The sequence below is a fragment of the Mytilus californianus genome, unplaced genomic scaffold (assembly GCF_021869535.1).
Source record: "Mytilus californianus isolate M0D057914Y unplaced genomic scaffold, xbMytCali1.0.p SCAF_4, whole genome shotgun sequence".
Classification (NCBI taxonomy): Eukaryota; Metazoa; Mollusca; class Bivalvia; order Mytilida; family Mytilidae; genus Mytilus; species Mytilus californianus.
Window position 1 is genome coordinate 34,021,027 of NW_026262690.1, and position 17,659 is coordinate 34,038,685.

Genomic DNA, 17,659 nt, shown 5'->3' on the forward strand with positions numbered 1-17,659 from the left:
ATAAAAAATCAATGAAGCTATTTACTGCGGAAACCGGAAGTAAAGAGAAATAAACAAACTGGAGACCTCGTGGGAGCTGATTGAAACAGCATTCTAGATACCAAAGGCAAAGAGTAATTGCAGTTTGTTTCAATGTATTCATGTTTTGTAGAATCCTTTCCATACTTCTGTCGTACAAATTGTGTTTAAGCCTATTGTCACAGTTGAACCTTTGCCTTTATAGTTATTTATATATTATATACACAGTAGTAATGCTAGTATGGCCTATGGGGCTGTTTAACGACTTTATATATCCTTAATTGTTTTACAATGGTAGTCTCAGCTTATTTACACCAAACAGTGTATATATAAACTGCCAGTCACCCCAATTTAAGAACAAGTCTGACAGTTGGTATAAATATAAGATTTGATATGATTGCCGATGAAGTAACTGTTTCTTGTCATTCTGAACATTGCTCTTCTCCAGCCATGCCGAGATCTCTGACTTGTTGCTGTTAGTGTTAGGTTTCTTTGAGTCAGGATCTTAGTGACTGTGATACGGAGCATTGTCCATTACAACTACATACAGAGGCGGCAGTTTAAGGATAAGTGTAACTCTGAACCACTCTGTAAAGTGCTCCTTATTTATCTCATCATGATAATCTGAGCTGTTGGTTTTTTCGACTCAAATATAAGACTACATCTGGGGATTAGGCCTTCTTGAGAGGAGCCAACAATATGTGCTATAATTAAAATTACAAGTGTCATTTGGTCATTCCAGGTGTTATTTGGATAATGACACATCATTCTGTCTTTTGGGTTATTCTAGCAGGGACACATCCAGGTATTTCTAAAGGGGGTGTAAGTCCATCACTTTATTCCACTGATTAGATCATGTTAAAAAAATTGTGGACGATTTTGTGCTAAAAAATTATATTAATCGTTTGAAACTTGAGATTTACTTTTTTATGGCAATCAGGTTTTTTTTTTGGGGGGGGGCAGTATGCTCTAAACTCCTATGCAGTGTCTTAAACAGTTTTATCACTGAGGTATTCGGTGTTATCACAGTTCAGCTGTGTTTTTGAAAATAAGAAGATGTGGTATGATTGCCAATGAGACAACTCTCCACCAGAGACCAAATGACATAGAAGTTAACAACTATAGGTCACCATATGTCCTTCAACAATGAGCAAAACCCATATCTCATAGTCAGGTATAAAAGGCCTCAAATGACAAATGTAAAACAAACGATAAAAACTAACAACCTGATTGATGTACAAAACAATGAATGGGAAACAAATATGGTGTACAGCAACCAACGACAACCACTGAATTACAGGCTCCTGACTTTGGACAGGCACATGCAGATTCTGGCGGGATTAAACATATTTGCAGGCACCCAATCCTCCCCTAACCAGTGTTCTCCCCATAAATTGTTTAAGGCGCAAACATTTGTAGCGCATAACCCTTTTTTTTGAGGTGAACTATTGTGACACGAAACAATCATTCAGAACTACTAAATGAATTTAAAAGCTTCATGACAGTCTAAGTGTTTAATTATGTACACTATTTATAAAATATCATTAAATGAAATATAATCAATTTACACCCATTTAAAACACATTGATCATGCTGATATCACAGTCCATTTATAGAGTTAAAATTTAATTTAAGAGACCAAATTTATTAATTTCAAGAGAATATTCTCCTGTTCCTTTGAGCCTTAAAGTGCTGTACAGCTTTAAATATTTCCATATCTGGTGCATCTGCTCCTTCTAAAAATAATAGATTATCAGCAGTTTGTAATTTTTGGAATACAACTTTAAAAAAAAAAAAAAAAAAAATGAACAGCTGATCAATTTTGAAGGTTGACATTTCAAGATCGCTTCCCTGTGTATTTGTCACACACTTTTCTTTGGCAGGTAGAAACCTGGCAAATTCTTCAAAGTAAAGTCCAATTAAATTATTTACATATGCTTCTGCGTTTCCGTTCCTAACTATTGACATCGAGTTGTGTATTGTTATAGTTTTCTAGTGCAAGGACCAAAACAAGACACAACTGATTTATTTTTTTAAAGATGACAATTTAAGAAGAATTTTATTTGCAAAGAACAAAATCTTACATTCTATCCCAAACTATCGATTCATGAATTTATCATAAATATTAGTTTGCGTTACTTTTTTTTTCACATAAAACGTTTGACTTCCATTCATAAATATATTTGTAGTTATGTATTACAAAGTTAGCATGTGTTATCATCATGTTCATTGGTTGTATTAAAATAGATTTTTACTATTGACCAATGAGAAAATTCAATATTTAATTCGGCATTATTGTAAGGAAAGCCATGCTTAAAAATGTTTCGTATTTGTATTGCGATCTTTTCCCTCAATTCAAACCCTGAAACACTGAAAAAGGGTATCCAAGAAAAACATTTATCTATTCGATGATAATCTATGCAATTATGCAATTATGCAATCTGATAATGCAAATACAGGTAATCAATAATCACGTAATTTGGTGTACATGTAGTATTGATTTTCATCTCAGCACAAAAGTTTTCGAACAGTTCATAATTGAATATGAAAGTTAACACACTGCGGGATCAAGTATTAAGGGGGGATAGCGGCCAATTAAGGCACTGCGGGATCAACGAAAATGTTTTGAAGGCGCTGCAGGACCGCAGTGTCATATCGCCTTGGGGAGAACACTGCTAACCTAGGGCAGTGATGTAACAGCACAACATAAGAACAAACTATAAAAATCAGTTGGAGATACAAAGTAGAAAAAAAACAAACAAAAACACAGACCAGACATGTCAGTGATATTGTTGTCTTTTTTCAAAGCTACTTCTACCCTTTTTTTTGGGGGAAAAATGCATCATTTTTTTGGAAATTGGGAAGTTTTGAATAAGAATAAATTGTACTAAAACTTGAATTGTGAGACATTTTCAACTGGAAAGGAACTTTTTGGGGAGGGGAAAGAAACGGAAAAAATGACGGTACTTAATACGTTGAAAACCATGTGTGTTACAAACACTACAGGTTTCTAATCTGAAACATAGATCTCGAAAGCGCTTTCATAATATCAAAATAATAACATGAATACGAAACTTAAGTACATTACTACTGATGCCATCACCGTTTGGGAAAAATGTACAACTTATTGGGAGGAATTTTATGCCATTTTTTTTAGTAATTAGGAATTTTGTCTTGGGGAAGAAGCCGAATTTCGAAGGGAATTTGAGGCAAACAATATCACTGCATGTATTTATACATTCCCACAACAACAAAAGACACTAAGTACAGACCTGAGAGTAATCACAGTTACTGGCAGCTAGTTTAAATCCAATAACTATTAAAAGAATCATGTATCCATGGAGATGATTAAGCATATCTTATATTTTAGAAATTATTTGGTCTTGTTCCTTCAGTAATTGTTCATTGACCTTGAGTATTTTGATTAATTTACATCATGTACATGTTCAGGTATTGCTATTTTATTTCAACTTATGCATTTTAATATCAAAAGGATAAACGGGCAACACATATCTCTGTGTCAATAGTTTATTCATAATTTTGACAAGTTTTTAAATCATGAAAGTCATGAAAATAAATCATTCAAAAAAATAAGTTGGTTTACAGTACAAGTATAGGGAAAAAAAAATTAAACCTCTCAGAAAGAATGATAGAAATGTTTTCTAAATGTGAAAGTGTGTGCATTTATTTATTTATTACAGTTTGAACTTCTAATATGGCTAATAATTCCTATTTTGGACAACAAGTGCCCCAGCAGTCAAATCAAAACTATACATATCAGCCTTGGGGTAGTGGCACTTCGTCTCAACAACCGAATCAAAATTTTGCTAGAAGCAGTAACCAACAACAGTTTCAGCAGTATGGAAATAATTTCCAAAGAGGAAATAGTAATGATGGAAACTGGTATTCAGGCAATAACTATGGACCAAATCAACCACAGAATATGAATCAAAGAGGAAATTATTATCAAAACAGACCACCCATTTCAAATAATAATTTAAATCCATCTATTGGTCCAAATTTTGATAATGCACCGCCTTCTTCCAATTACAATTATGGACAGCAGAATTGGACAGATTCTGATTATGGAAATGATTATAATTTTTACAGTGGCGGAAGTAATACTTATGGAAGTAGTGAAAGTTATACATCTCAAAATCCAAATTATCCTGGTAATAAAAGGGGGACTTTCAATGAGAGACCAAATCCAACTATGTTTGGAAACAACAATCAGACTCCATATATGAGAAATAACACAAATTCAATTGGCAGTGGTAAACCAAATCCATTTAGTAACAATAATCCAAATCAATTTGGAAACAATAATATAAATCAATTTAATAACAAAAATAGCAATCAACAGAATCCGTTCGGAAAAAGTAATCCTAATCAGTTAGGAAATGGAAATACAACTCATTTTGAAAATAAAAATCCTTCGTTTGGATCTAATAGTGGAAACTTTCATAAAGTGAATCACAGACAAATACATAGGAAGCAACAAAGACAGAAAAAGAAAATGAAAAAGGCAAGTTTAGCTATAACATTCAAGGTTGCTACTGATTCTTACATGAATAACTTGAGATGGAGGGCATACATGGCATACAAATGTATATATAGGTTTGAACGTTGTTTTTAATTTAGACTTGTTTATATTTTTTCGTTTGGGCTTGTATTATATTTGCCTTTGGGCTTTTATGATCCGTTCATCCTATTTCGACTCTTCAAAATTCAAGAGTCTATCCTAAATTGAGGTAAATTATATGGCCTTCCAAATACCGTTTCTATTCCTAACATCACTGAAGAGACATTAATTGTCGAAATCCGGATATGGTGTACTAATTTTTGCACCTTTGGTTGCGGTATACCATCTTTTCCGCAAGTTTATTGTTTTCTGTTTGGTATTAAATTAATAGTTAAGATCCATTTTGTTACATCTGGTGATCTGTTTATTTGGCAATCGCCAATGGCAGTCAGCTTCCGCAAATTTACAGATAAAACATTGTTGGGCTGTTATTTAGACGAATATATATATATATATATATATACTTTTTCACTTTTTTGGTCTTTTGGAAAATGTTGTTTGTGCTGTATTTAGACCCCACTACCAAGAAATTTGTTTTGCATGCACACGTATAAAAATTGCGGTTTTTATCCAACGCAATAATAGGTTTGAACGTTGTTTTCAATTTAGACTTGTATGTATATATATATATATTCGTCTAAATAACAGCCCAACAATGTTATATCTGTAAATTTGCGGAAGCAAATTTTTTGTTCTTCCCTAGCCGGGATACGAACTCATGCTACTGAGATATCGTGGCACCAAATCGCCTTGCACTGTGCCCGATGTGCTAGACCACTCGACCACCTAGGCTCTACATATATATATGTCCATTAGACCTCAACCCAAAAACACAATAAAGTTAGAAAAGATAAGCAGAGGTCAACAAAGAATGTTCAACAAAAGACCAATTTCTGTTGCCACAAGTCAAATTCTAAATAGCCCAAATCTGGAGACATTGTGAATAAATTTGAAACACTACCATTAAAGATCTGCCATCAACACTAATTTCTTTCAAGTACAAATTAAAAACACCATAAGATACAAGACTGCAGCTCATATGTATTATAATGTTTATTTTTACAAAGATTCCGAATTGGAAATGCTAATTTTCTGGACAGTGAATATACATGTACCACCAGATGAATATGATACATTTGTACAATGGACTGGGATAATTTAATGTTCACCTTCATTAAAGCTAACAGTGAAATAACAGTATTTTTTCATAAATAAGATTGTAGCAATACCATTGGAGTTAACTCTATACTACTGCTATCTCCTTTTTTAACCCTAGACAAATGATCTTCCAATTCCTCCAAGCTGTTGAAAGTTGAAAATTGTAGTCATCATTATTTGATTATATGTAACACAATATAAAGAACCAAAGCTACATGTACAACACATATGTTGTTCTAGCAACAGTTATGATTTTCTCCCTCTTTAGAAGTTTGAAAAATTGTCACCATTGAGCAATAGTCATGATAGTATTTTCTTTAGAAGATCCACAATATTCTGATTTTCAGACCAAGCATTTCTCTGAAAAGTGTTTGTAATATTGGCAGATTTTATTAGTTTAATTAGATTCTATTGTCATAAGAAATAGGAAAAGTATGTTCAAATTCATTTTAGAAAACACTGTACTAACGTATTCAAAAAATCATTTCTGTTCATTTAGACGTTAATTTTTGTTTTTAACCTTGATGTAAAACTTCATAATCAATATCAGGAAAAAACAGACTATGCATTTACCACCAAATATTTTAATAACATCAGCAATATATGAACCTTTGAAAGAAATATTTTAATTTTTATAATTGTTTATTTTATAATTTGTAGGAAGAAGAAGTTATCAAGGGAGATAATCCAGAAGACAACAAATATTACTGTGACACATGTGACCGGGGATTTAGTCAGGAATATCATTACACTGAACATTGTGGCTATCATAAAAAGGTATAATTGACAGTGTTCCCACCTTCCCAAAATAAAAGAGCGGCCCGCCTTTTGTACATTAACCTCTGCCCTTCTGCCCATCAAACCTCTTTTGATGATTGGCTTCTGCTATTTATGTGATTTAAGATAATTGAACAAATACTAGTTATTTAATGCAAAATGAAATGATACATGTGTTCCATTTAAAACTGTTTATATACAGCATGTACACTTGACAAACCTTTTTTTCAGCATGTTTAGTGGGGATTACATATATCACATGTCTTAAAGACATATTTAAAAATAGACTTAATAGGAAAAGACAGCAAATGTTCAGTTTATTTCAGAGTTATTTGAAAGAAAATCATATTTTAAACATCCTTCCTGTTTTACCTCTTATATTTATAGTATTCGGAGCACTTTGATGTGCACAAATCTAATTATTAACATGATTAAGGGAAACTAATTGTCAATATACACTATTTGTACGTATTCACAAATAATTAAATGTAAATGATATTATTTGTGAAGTCATTTTAGTTGCCTGTTCGTTTTTATTGACTGATATCAGTACCAAAACATCAAAATTTTTATGCTTTTTTTTTCGTCATCAGAATTATGTGTGTTGCTTTATCTTATAATAACCTGATAAAACATGGAACTATCATCTTTAACAAACAATTGTCTGAATATGCTTAAAAATGTCCTAGAGTTTATCCTAGAAATATGGAATTTTGTTTTGAGGGGATTTGCTAACATCCAAATAATTTTCAAATTTTCAAAAATACTTTGCCATGATTACATTGCCTACTTTTATAGGTACATTTTCTATAGTAAGGAATATATCAGGTTTGATATTTTCGATATTTATTTCAATTTACAACAGAGCCCTAAAAATTTTGATGATGTATTAAAGTGCCCTTTGGGTCATCTAGCACCCTTTCTGCCCTGAGAATCAACCTGGAACACAGATTCATAATATTAATTTAATTTTTAAATGAATTATATTGACTTAAAGTTTAATTGACATAAAGGTTAATTTTTAGATGGCTTGGTTTTTTTTTTATAATTTGTGGTAGCTGACAAAAAAATAGTCCTGATAGTTGTGATGATAGTACATACATTTTATTTCCACCATGACTTTGTTTAGTTTACATGTATTAGTTTGTGATTAAGTCAGTTTATGAGGAACCACTAGTGGTATATCAATGATATTTGTGATGCAGTTGTATTAGCATTGAAACATCTTATTTCCATGGAGATTATTTGACCCCACCCCCTCAGTCATGGTCTATTGACTTTAAAACTTGTGCATAGTTTACTGTTAAAAGTTGTGATAAGTTCAGTTTAAGATGCTCTGCACCTTCAGTCATGGTTCATTGACTTTGTGCATAGTCTATACATGTTTAAATATTGCCATTTTAATTTCAACATTTGCATTTTACTATCAAAATTATATACAAAAAGTGAGACATATCTCTGTGTCAACAGTTTATTTATTGTTTATTCATATTTAGGTTATTAATTGATGCTAACTTATTTATTGTTTTGTATTAAAGAGGGTCTCCCTAGAAATAAGTATTGTATTTCTAGCTTTAGCAACCCTCAATGAGTAAAAATAATTCTTCTACTTATTTATCTTCATTTCATGGTAATATAAATATAGTGTCTAGTTTAATTACAGTTTTAATGTAAAATTATTTCAGTGTTCCTTTACTGGATGTTCCTTTGTAGCTGCTCCAAAACTTGTCAACCTTCATGTTCAGATGGTAAGTAGTTTATGTCTTATACTTTTTATACGACCGCAAAAAAATTTTGTGGTCGTATATTGGTATGACGTCGTCGTCGTCAGGCGTCGTCGTCCGAAGACACATTGGTTTTCGCACTCTAACTTTAGTTTAAGTGAATGGATCTTTTTGAAATTTGACCATAAGGTTAAATACCACAAAAGGAAGGTTGGGATTGATTTTGGGGGTTATGGTACCAACAGTTAAGAAATTAGGGGCCAAAAAGGGGCCAAAAATAAGCATTTTCTAGTTTCCAGACAATAACCGTGGAACGGTGTATTGATCTCTCTGAAATTATACTACAAGTTTCCATACCACAAAGGGATGGTTAGGATTTGCTTTGGGGGGTTATGGCTCAAACCGTTTAGGAATTAGGGGCAAAAAAGGGGGAAAAACAAGGTTGTCCTGGTTAATGGACAAATACTTTAGTACAAAACATAATTTAAAGCAGTGTAAGGGAGATAAATCAAATACATCATTGAAATTATCTCCCTTACACTGCTTTTAAATTATGTATAAAGTAATGGTTAATGAACAATAAAGATAATTTAATACAGTGTAAGGGAGGTAATCCAAATACAACGTTTTGGTTACTTCCCTTACACTGCTTTTAAATTATGTTTAAAGAAATGCATATTTATAAAGGAAGACCAGTAAAAATATCTGCAAATGTTGCATCTTTTTTTTTTTTACAAAAAAATCCATATGACAGATTTGACACTATATTTTTAATTCTATTATAAACTAGATTAAGTTAGCACTATGGTAAATTTAAATGGGTAATTATGGTTGCCAACTCCATTGGAAATTTGAATTGAGATTATGACCATATCTTGAGGGAAAGAATTTTTTTGGGGAAAAAAGGGGGGGGGATAAAAAGAAATTGTGGGAGGTCAATTTTTTCTCATTTCAGATTTCAGAAATTAAAAAGAATTATTCTTCAAATATTATTTTTTTTTCAAATTTCAAATATTGAAAAATTTCAAGAAGTAATCTTTAATTGCACAGTATGGCGCATTAGATTTGTAAAATCTTTGATCACATTTATTTATTTGTTATGCCGAATCTAACTGTGTATTTAGATTTTTAATTTTGGGTCCAGTTTTCAAATTGGTCTACATTAAGGTCCAAAGGGTCCAAAATTAAACTTTGTTTGATTTTAGCAAAAATTGAATATATGAGGTTCTTTGATATGCTGAATCTAAACATGTATTTAGATTTTTGATTTTTGGCCCAGTTTTCAAGTTGGTCCAAATTGGGGTCCAAAATTAAACTTTGTTTGATTTCAACAAAAATTGAATATATGGGGTTCTTTGATATGCTGAATCTAACCATGTATTTAGATTTTTTATTTGTGGACCCCGTTATCAAATTGGTTCATATTAAGGTCAAAAGGGTCCAAAATTAAACTTTGTTTGATTTCATCTAAAATTGAATTATTGGGGTTCTTTGATATTCCAAATCTAACCGTGTATTTAGATTTTTAATTTTGGGTCCTGTTTTTTTAAATTGGTCTACATTAAGGTCCAAAGGGTCCAAAATTAAACTAAGTTTGATTTTAACAAAAATTGAATTCTTGGGGTTCTTTGATATGCTGAATCTAAACATGTGTTTAGATTTTTGATTATGGGCCCAGTTTTCAAGTTGGTCCAAGATAGGGTCCAGTATTTAAACTTTGTTTGATTTCAACAAAAATTGAATATATGGGGTTCTTTGATATGCTGAATCTAAACATGTATTTAGATTTTTGATTATGGGCCCAGTTTTCAAGTTGGTCCAAATTGGGGTCCAAAATTAAACTTTGTTTGATTTCAACAAAAATTGAATATATGGGGTTCTTTGATATGCTGAATCTAAACATGTATTTAGATTTTTGATTATGGGCCCAGTTTTCAAGTTGGTCCAAATTGGGGTCCAAAATTAAACTTTGTTTGATTTCAAAAAAAATTGAATATATGAGGTTCTTTGATATGCTGAATCTAACCATGTATTTAGATTTTTTATTTGTGGGCCCCGCTATCAAATTGGTTCATATTGAGGTCAAAAGGGTCCAAAATAAAACTTTGTTTGATTTCATCAAAAATTGAATTATTGGGGTTCTTTGATATGCCAAATCTAACCGTGTTTTTAGATTTTTAATTTGGGTCCCATTTTTTAAATTGGTCTTCATTGAGGTCCAAAGGGTCCAAAATTAAACTTAGTTTGATTTTAACAAAAATTGAATTCTTGCGGTTCTTTGATATGCTGTATCTAAACATGTGTTTAGATTTTTGGTTATGGGCCCAGTTTTCAAGTTGGTCCAAGTTGGGGTCCAAAATTAAACTTTTTTTGATTTCAACAAAAATTGAATATATGGGGTTCTTTGATATGCTGAATCTAACCATGAATTTAGATTTTTTATTTGTGGGCCCCGCTATCAAATTGGTTCATATTGAGGTCAAAAGGGTCCAAAATTAAATTTTGTTTGATTTCATCAAAAATTGAATTATTGGGGTTCTTTGATATTCCAAATCTAACCGTGTATTTAGATTTTTAATTTTAAGTCCCGTTTTTTAAATTGGTCTACATTAAGGTCCAAAGGGTCCAAAATTAAACTTAGTTTGATTTTAGCAAAAATTGAATTCTTAGGGTTCTTTGATATGCTGAATCTAAACATGTGTTTAGATTTTTGATTATGGGCCCAGTTTTCAAGTTTGTCCAAGTTGGGGTCCAAAATTAAACTTTGTTTGATTTTAACAAAAATTGAATATATGGGGTTCTTTGATATGCTGAATCTAACCATGTATTTTGATTTTGGACATTGGACCATAATAGGTAAATTAAAAAAATTCAAGTACTTAGACCACATTCTTTCTGTGTCAGAAACCTATGCTGTGTCAAATATTTAATAACAATCCAAATTCAGAGCTGTATCAAGCTTGAATGTTGTGTCCATACTTGCCCCAACTGTTCAGGGTTCGACCTCTGCGGTCGTATCAAGCTGCGCCCCAGCAAAGCATTTTATTCTTTCATCATTTCTTTCATCAGATTCTTTTAGAAATACACTATCTTTCATTACACACTGTTCCCCTTGCAAGGCAATCTGTTTTGATACGGCCGCAAAAAAAATTTGTGGTCGTATATTGGTATGACGTTGGCGTCGTTGTCGTTGTCATCCAAATACACATTGGTTTTCGCATTTTAACTTTAGTTTAAGTGAATGGATCTCTATGAAATTTTACCATAAGATTCAATACCACAAAAGGAAGGTTGGGATTGATTTTGGGGGTTATGGTACCAACAGTTAAGGAATTAGGGGCCAAAAAAGGGCCAAAAATAAGCAATTTTGTAACTTCCAGACATAACTTGTGTGTTAGTGTATGGATCTCTCTGACATTGTACCACAAGGTGACATATCACAAAGGGAATGCTAGAATTGATTTCGGGGGTAATTGCCTCAAAATTTTAGGAATTAGGGGGCAAAAAAGGGGCAAAAAACAAGCATTTTTCTAGTTTCATGACAATAACTTGTGTGTAAGTGTATAGATCTTTCTGAAATTGTACTACAAGGTTCCATATCACAAAGGAAAAGCTGGAATTGAGTTTGGGGGTAATTGCCCAAAACGTTTAGGAATAAGGGGCCAAAAAGGGGCCAAAAATAAGCATTTTTCTAGTTTCCGGTTATAACTTGTGTTCAAGTGTATGGATCTCTCTGAAATTGTACTACAAGGTACCATACCACAAAGGGAAGGCTGGGATTGATTTTGGGGGTAATTGCCTCAAAATTTTAGGAATTAGGGGCCAAAAAGGGAAAAAAAAACCAAGCATTTTTCTAGTTTCAGGACAATAACTTGTGTGTAAGTGTATGGATCTTTATGAAATTGAACTACAAGGTTCCATATCACAAAGGGAAAGCTTGGTTTCAGTTTCGGAGTAATTGCCCTAAACCTTTAGGAATTTGGGGCCAAAAAACAAGCATTTTTCTATTTTTCAGACAATAACTTGTGTTCAAGTGTATGGATCTCTCTGAAATTGTACTGCAAGGTACCATACCACAATGGGAAGGCTGGGATTGAGTTTTGGGGTGATGAATCATAAGGGGGTTCACAAAATTGGGGGGGGGGGATTTTTTCCCCCTTTTTTTCCTTTTTTTTTTTCTTTAAAATTTTCCATTTTAAATTGGTTATTTCTGATTTATATATAAAAGCAAATAATAATGATATGGTTTGAATAGGTAAATTAAAAATTTTTAAGTTCTTAGACCACATTCATTCTGTGTCAGAAACCTGTGCTGTGTCAAATATTTAATCACAATCCAAATTCAGTGCTGTATCAAGCTTGAATGTTGTGTCCATACTTGCCCCAACTGTTCAGGGTTTGACCTCTGCGGTCGTATCAAGCTGTGCCCAGCGGAGCATTTTATTCAATATAGTAAGAACATAGAATAAATTTAACAGTTTACGTCAGAACTTCGAATTTGAATCAAAGAAAATTAATATCGTTTTTTTTTTTAATGTCAATCATAATTTGGGATGGCTAACTCGGCAACTGATTACCATAATTGCCTTTTGTTTATTTAGTCTTAAGGGATTAAAATCGGGATAATATATAAAATGTCCGGCTGGCTAAAAATAATTTTGGAAGCCCTGCTCAAATATTCAGTTTTCCGCACTTTTTTTCGTCATTCTTGAAGATATTGATTTAATAATTGGTACATTGTTTTATCATGACAAGTTACAAATCAAGTTTAAATTTTGTTCCGGTCTGATGATTTTGTGCAGAGTTATGGTCCTTGGACTTAGAAAATTCACTTAAATTATCAGTTTTCCACACTTTTTTTCGTCATGCTTGAAGATATTGACGATATTTGTTATATAGTTTACACCATGACAAGTTATAGATCAAGTTAGCATTTTGTTCCAGTACAATTAATTTTTAACCGGTAGGGGACTATGTATTGCCATGAATGCTTGTTATATATTAAGATACCTGCAATTAGATACTAAAAACTTGGGGTAGCCTAGGCATTTTGTTGCATGATAAATAGCGCAGATTGATAGAAAACATTAACAGAAAATATTTTTATATCTTAGCCTTTAAATCAGGAACTATTGCAATATGCCTATTACCTATAACATTTCAAGCAGGATTCATCAATTTCACACTAACAGAAGAGAAAAATGCATTTTAAAAAGCTCAAGTGCCAAGATGGACAGCAAAAATTCTAAAATATCCTAGGATTTGAAATCAGTATCATTTAAATCACTATAAACATACCAGCACCAAAGCAAGAGATGTCAGGAAACTTCAGTAATCTCAGTCTATACTTGTCTGCTACAAAATGTCAACACAACAAATCGACTTACAAGTTTTTAGTTGGATAAGACATTTGTTTTGTAAATAAATGTATCAGAAATACAAAAAATGTGCTAGTTTTTATACGACCGCAAACAAATTTTTGTGGTCGTATATTGGTATGACGTTGGCGTCGTCGTCGTCGTTGTCGTCGTCGTCGTCGTCCGAAGACACATTGGTTTTCGCACTCTAACTTTAGTTTAAGTGAATGGATCTTTATGAAATTTTACCACAAGGTTCAATACCACAAAAGGAAGGTTGGGATTGATTTTGGGGGTTATGGTAATAACAGTAAAGGAATTAGGGGCCAAAAAGGGGCCAAAAATAAGCATTTTTGTAACTTCCAGACATAACTTGTGTGTTAGTGTTTGGATCTCTCTGACATTGTACCACAAGGTTCCATATCACTAAAGGAATGCTGGGATTGATTTTGGGGGTAATTGCCTCCAAATTTTAGGAATTAGGGGCCAAAAAAGGGGCAAAAAACAAGCATTTTTCTAGTTTCATGACAATAACTTGTGTGTAAGTGTATGGATCTTTCTGAAATTGTACTACAAGGTTCCATATCACAAAGGGAAAGCTGGGTTTGAGTTTGGGGGTAATTGCCCTAAACGTTTAGGAATTTGGGGCCAAAAAGGGGCCAAAAAACACATTTTTTTCTAGTTTCCAGACAATAACTTGTGTTTTAGTGTATGGATCTCTCTGAAATTGTACTGCAAGGTACCATACCACAAAGGGAAGGCTGGGATTGAGGGTGATGAATCATAATGGGGGTTCAAAAAATTTTGGGGGGGGATTTATTTTTTTTTCCTTTTTTTTATTTTTTTCCTTTTTTGTTTCTTTTAAAATTTTCCATTTTAAGTTGGTTATTTCTGATTTATATTTAAAATCAAATAATAATGATATGGTAGGAGATACACACCAAACAGGATGTGTAAATTATTATATAATAAGTATTGCACAATAGCAAGAAATCTTCAATTGCACAGTATTGCGCAATAGCAAGAAATCTTCAATTGCACAGTATTGCGCAATAGCAAGAAATCTTCAATTGCACAGTATTGCGCAATAGCAAGAAATATCCAATAGCACAATATTGCGCAATAGCAAGAAATTGTCAATTGTACAGTATTGCGCAATAGCAAGAAATATTTAATAGCACAGGATTGTGCAAAAGAAGATACTTCCTATAAATTGCTTATTTCTTGACCAATTTCAATGGGGTTTTATTCTTGATTTCATTAGGTTCTTTAATATGCTGAATCTAACCGTGTATTTAGTTTTTGGATTTTGGGCCCCGTTTTTAAATTGGTCCACATTGAGGTCCAAAGGGTCCAAAATTAAACTTTGTTTGATTTCATCAAAAATTGAATTATTGGGGTTCTTTGATATGCCGAATCTAACTGTGTATTTAGATTCTTAAATTTTGGTTCCGTTTTCAAATTGGTCTACATTAAGGTCCAAAGGGTCCAAAATTAAACTTAGTTTGATTTTAACAAAAATTGAATTCTTAGGGTTCTTTGATATGCTGAATCTAAACATGTATTTAGATTTTTGATTTTTGGCCCAGTTTTCAAGTTGGTCCAAATCGGGGTCCAAAATTAAACTTTGTTTGATTTCAACAAAAATTGAATATATGGGGTTCTTTGATATGCTGAATCTAACCATGTATTTAGATTTTTTATTTTTGGGCCCCGTTATCAACTTTGTCCACATTGAGGTCAAAAGGGTCCAAAATTAAACTTTGTTTGATTTCATCAAAAATTGAATTATTGGGGTTCTTTGATATGCCGAATCTAACCGTGTATTTAGATTCTTAATTTTTGGTTCCGTTTTCAAATTGGTCTACATTAAGGTCCAAAGGGTCCAAAATTAAACTTAGTTTGATTTTAACAAAAATTGAATTCTTAGGGTTCTTTGATATGCTGAATCTAAACATGTATTTAGATTTTTGATTATGGGCCCAGTTTTCAAGTTGGTCCAAATCGGGGTCCAAAATTAAACTTTGTTTGATTTCAACAAAAATTGAATACATGGGGTTCTTTGATATACTGAATCTAACCATGTATTTAGATTTTTGATTTTTGGGCCCCGTTATCAACTTTGTCCACATTGAGGTCAAAAGGGTCCAAAATTAAACTTTGTTTGATTTCATCAAAAATTGAATTCTTGGGGTTCTTTGATATGCTGAATCTAACCATGTACACTACCAACAATTTGCCTAACGTTTACTTGTACATTAAATGCCGCTATATAAACAGTACTTTTAGGAAACATAACTAATCAGTACATTAAATGCCGTTATATAAACAGTACTTTCAGGAAACATAAAAAATCAGTACATTAAATGCCGCTGTATTAACAGTACCTTTAGGAAACATAACTAATCAGTACATTAAATGCCGATATATGAACAGTACTTTTAGGAAACATCACTAATCAGTACATTAAATGCCGCTATATAAACAGTACTTTTAGGAAACATCACTAATCAGTACATTAAATGCCGCTATATAAACAGTACTTTTAGGAAACATAACTAATCAGTACATTTCTTACCCATACATTTTCAGTACATTAATTTATATATCATTTTTAGTAATGTTGAGAAAAAGTTGTTTACAGTACTGAAAATTTCAGTCATTTTTCAGTACTGAAAATTTCAGTAATTTTTCAGTACTGAAGAAATCTGTCATTTTTCAGTACTGAAAATTTCAGTCATTTTTCAGTACTGTAAATTTCAGTCATTTTTCAGTACTGAAAATTTCAGTCATTTTTCAGTACAGAAAATTTCAGTCGTTTTTCAGTACAGAAAATTTCAGTCATTTTTCAGTACTGTAAATTTCAGTCATTTTTCAGTACTGAAAATTTCAGTCATTTTGCTGTACTGAAAATTTCAGGCATTTTTAAGTACTGTAAATTTCAGTCATTTTTCAGTGCTGAAAATTTCAGTAATTTTTCAGTACTGAAAGTTGTAGTCATATTCAAGACATAATAAAAAAGTTCTCGGTTATGCTATCACAAATATCATAACCCCCAAGGGTGAGTAGGGAATAGAAATATTGTCACTTGGTCTTCTTCCGACCGGCAGTTAAACGCTTGCCAAAGTTGGGCGTCCGTTTGGCTGTGCGGGATGTATCAAGTTTGCAGCTACGTCCTGTCAGAATGGTGAGGTAAATCCAATGCATCGTGTAAAGAGAGTGCCAAGCTCTTTGCACGTTAAGAACCTTTGCAACAACTCTTCGAGGGGTCCGTAGGTAGCCTGTTGCAAGGTAAAATTTCTGTCCCTATCCAATATACCCTCATTTTCCAGTGACAGTCGAAATTCCTCCGACCATCATCCCGGTGGGCCTCTATACTTACAAGACCTACCTGTTGTATTTATTGTTAACTTGTTCTCGTCCTGAACATGCATAAAATATTTGCCACTGGACGTTTAGCAACCAACAATCAATCAATCATCAACAAATATCATAAGTTGGTTTGGGATAAATACAAGTATTTTATTTTAAAACTCCATCGCTGTATGTATTCTTTCATTTCAACCCATTAATGCATTGAAGATGATTCTTTTGATGAACTATATGGCCACATTCTTTATGTGCCTGTTTCAAGCCATGACTTCTCATTTTTGATTGTCGTTGTTTTTTGTATGTCATAAATGATGTTATTCAATGTTTTTGACGTAGATCAGTGCGGGTTTATTTTTATTCTTACGATTAGTTTCGCTAGTTATTAAGTACTTTTACAGCTTTCCGTGCGCTATGATTTTTTCATTGTTGATTTGTGTGAAAGACGGAAAAGGAACTGTCATTAAGACAGTCAAATTCAATCACATAAGCAACAAATACAAAACCATCAGACAGAGGTCACCAATACAGTTCTTCAATGTTTAGCAGTCCACACCATACATGAAGCTCTGAATGGCTCCGACAAAAAAAAAGATGTTATCTAGCTGTACAGCACAATGTCAGAATATCGTTTATTCAACTAAATGTATAACTACACAAAGACATATCTATGA

General features: G+C 32.5%; 1 protein-coding gene across 2 annotated transcripts in view; it reads left to right on the plus strand.

Moving 5' to 3' along the window:
- The first annotated feature begins 32 nt into the window (after positions 1-32).
- LOC127737931 (putative uncharacterized protein DDB_G0282133) overlaps positions 33-17,659 on the plus strand; it is a 45,517-nt gene continuing 27,890 nt past the window's right edge. Inside the window, exons 1-4 of one of the 2 annotated variants that reach the window (XM_052248890.1) lie at positions 33-113; positions 3,720-4,547; positions 6,423-6,535; positions 8,221-8,283. In XM_052248890.1, the coding sequence (XP_052104850.1) occupies positions 3,734-4,547; positions 6,423-6,535; positions 8,221-8,283 (990 nt within the window). In that variant the 5' untranslated portion in view covers positions 33-113; positions 3,720-3,733. Of the gene's footprint in view, positions 135-3,719; positions 4,548-6,422; positions 6,536-8,220; positions 8,284-17,659 lie in introns of both variants that reach the window. The other variant, XM_052248891.1, reaches the window with a different exon arrangement.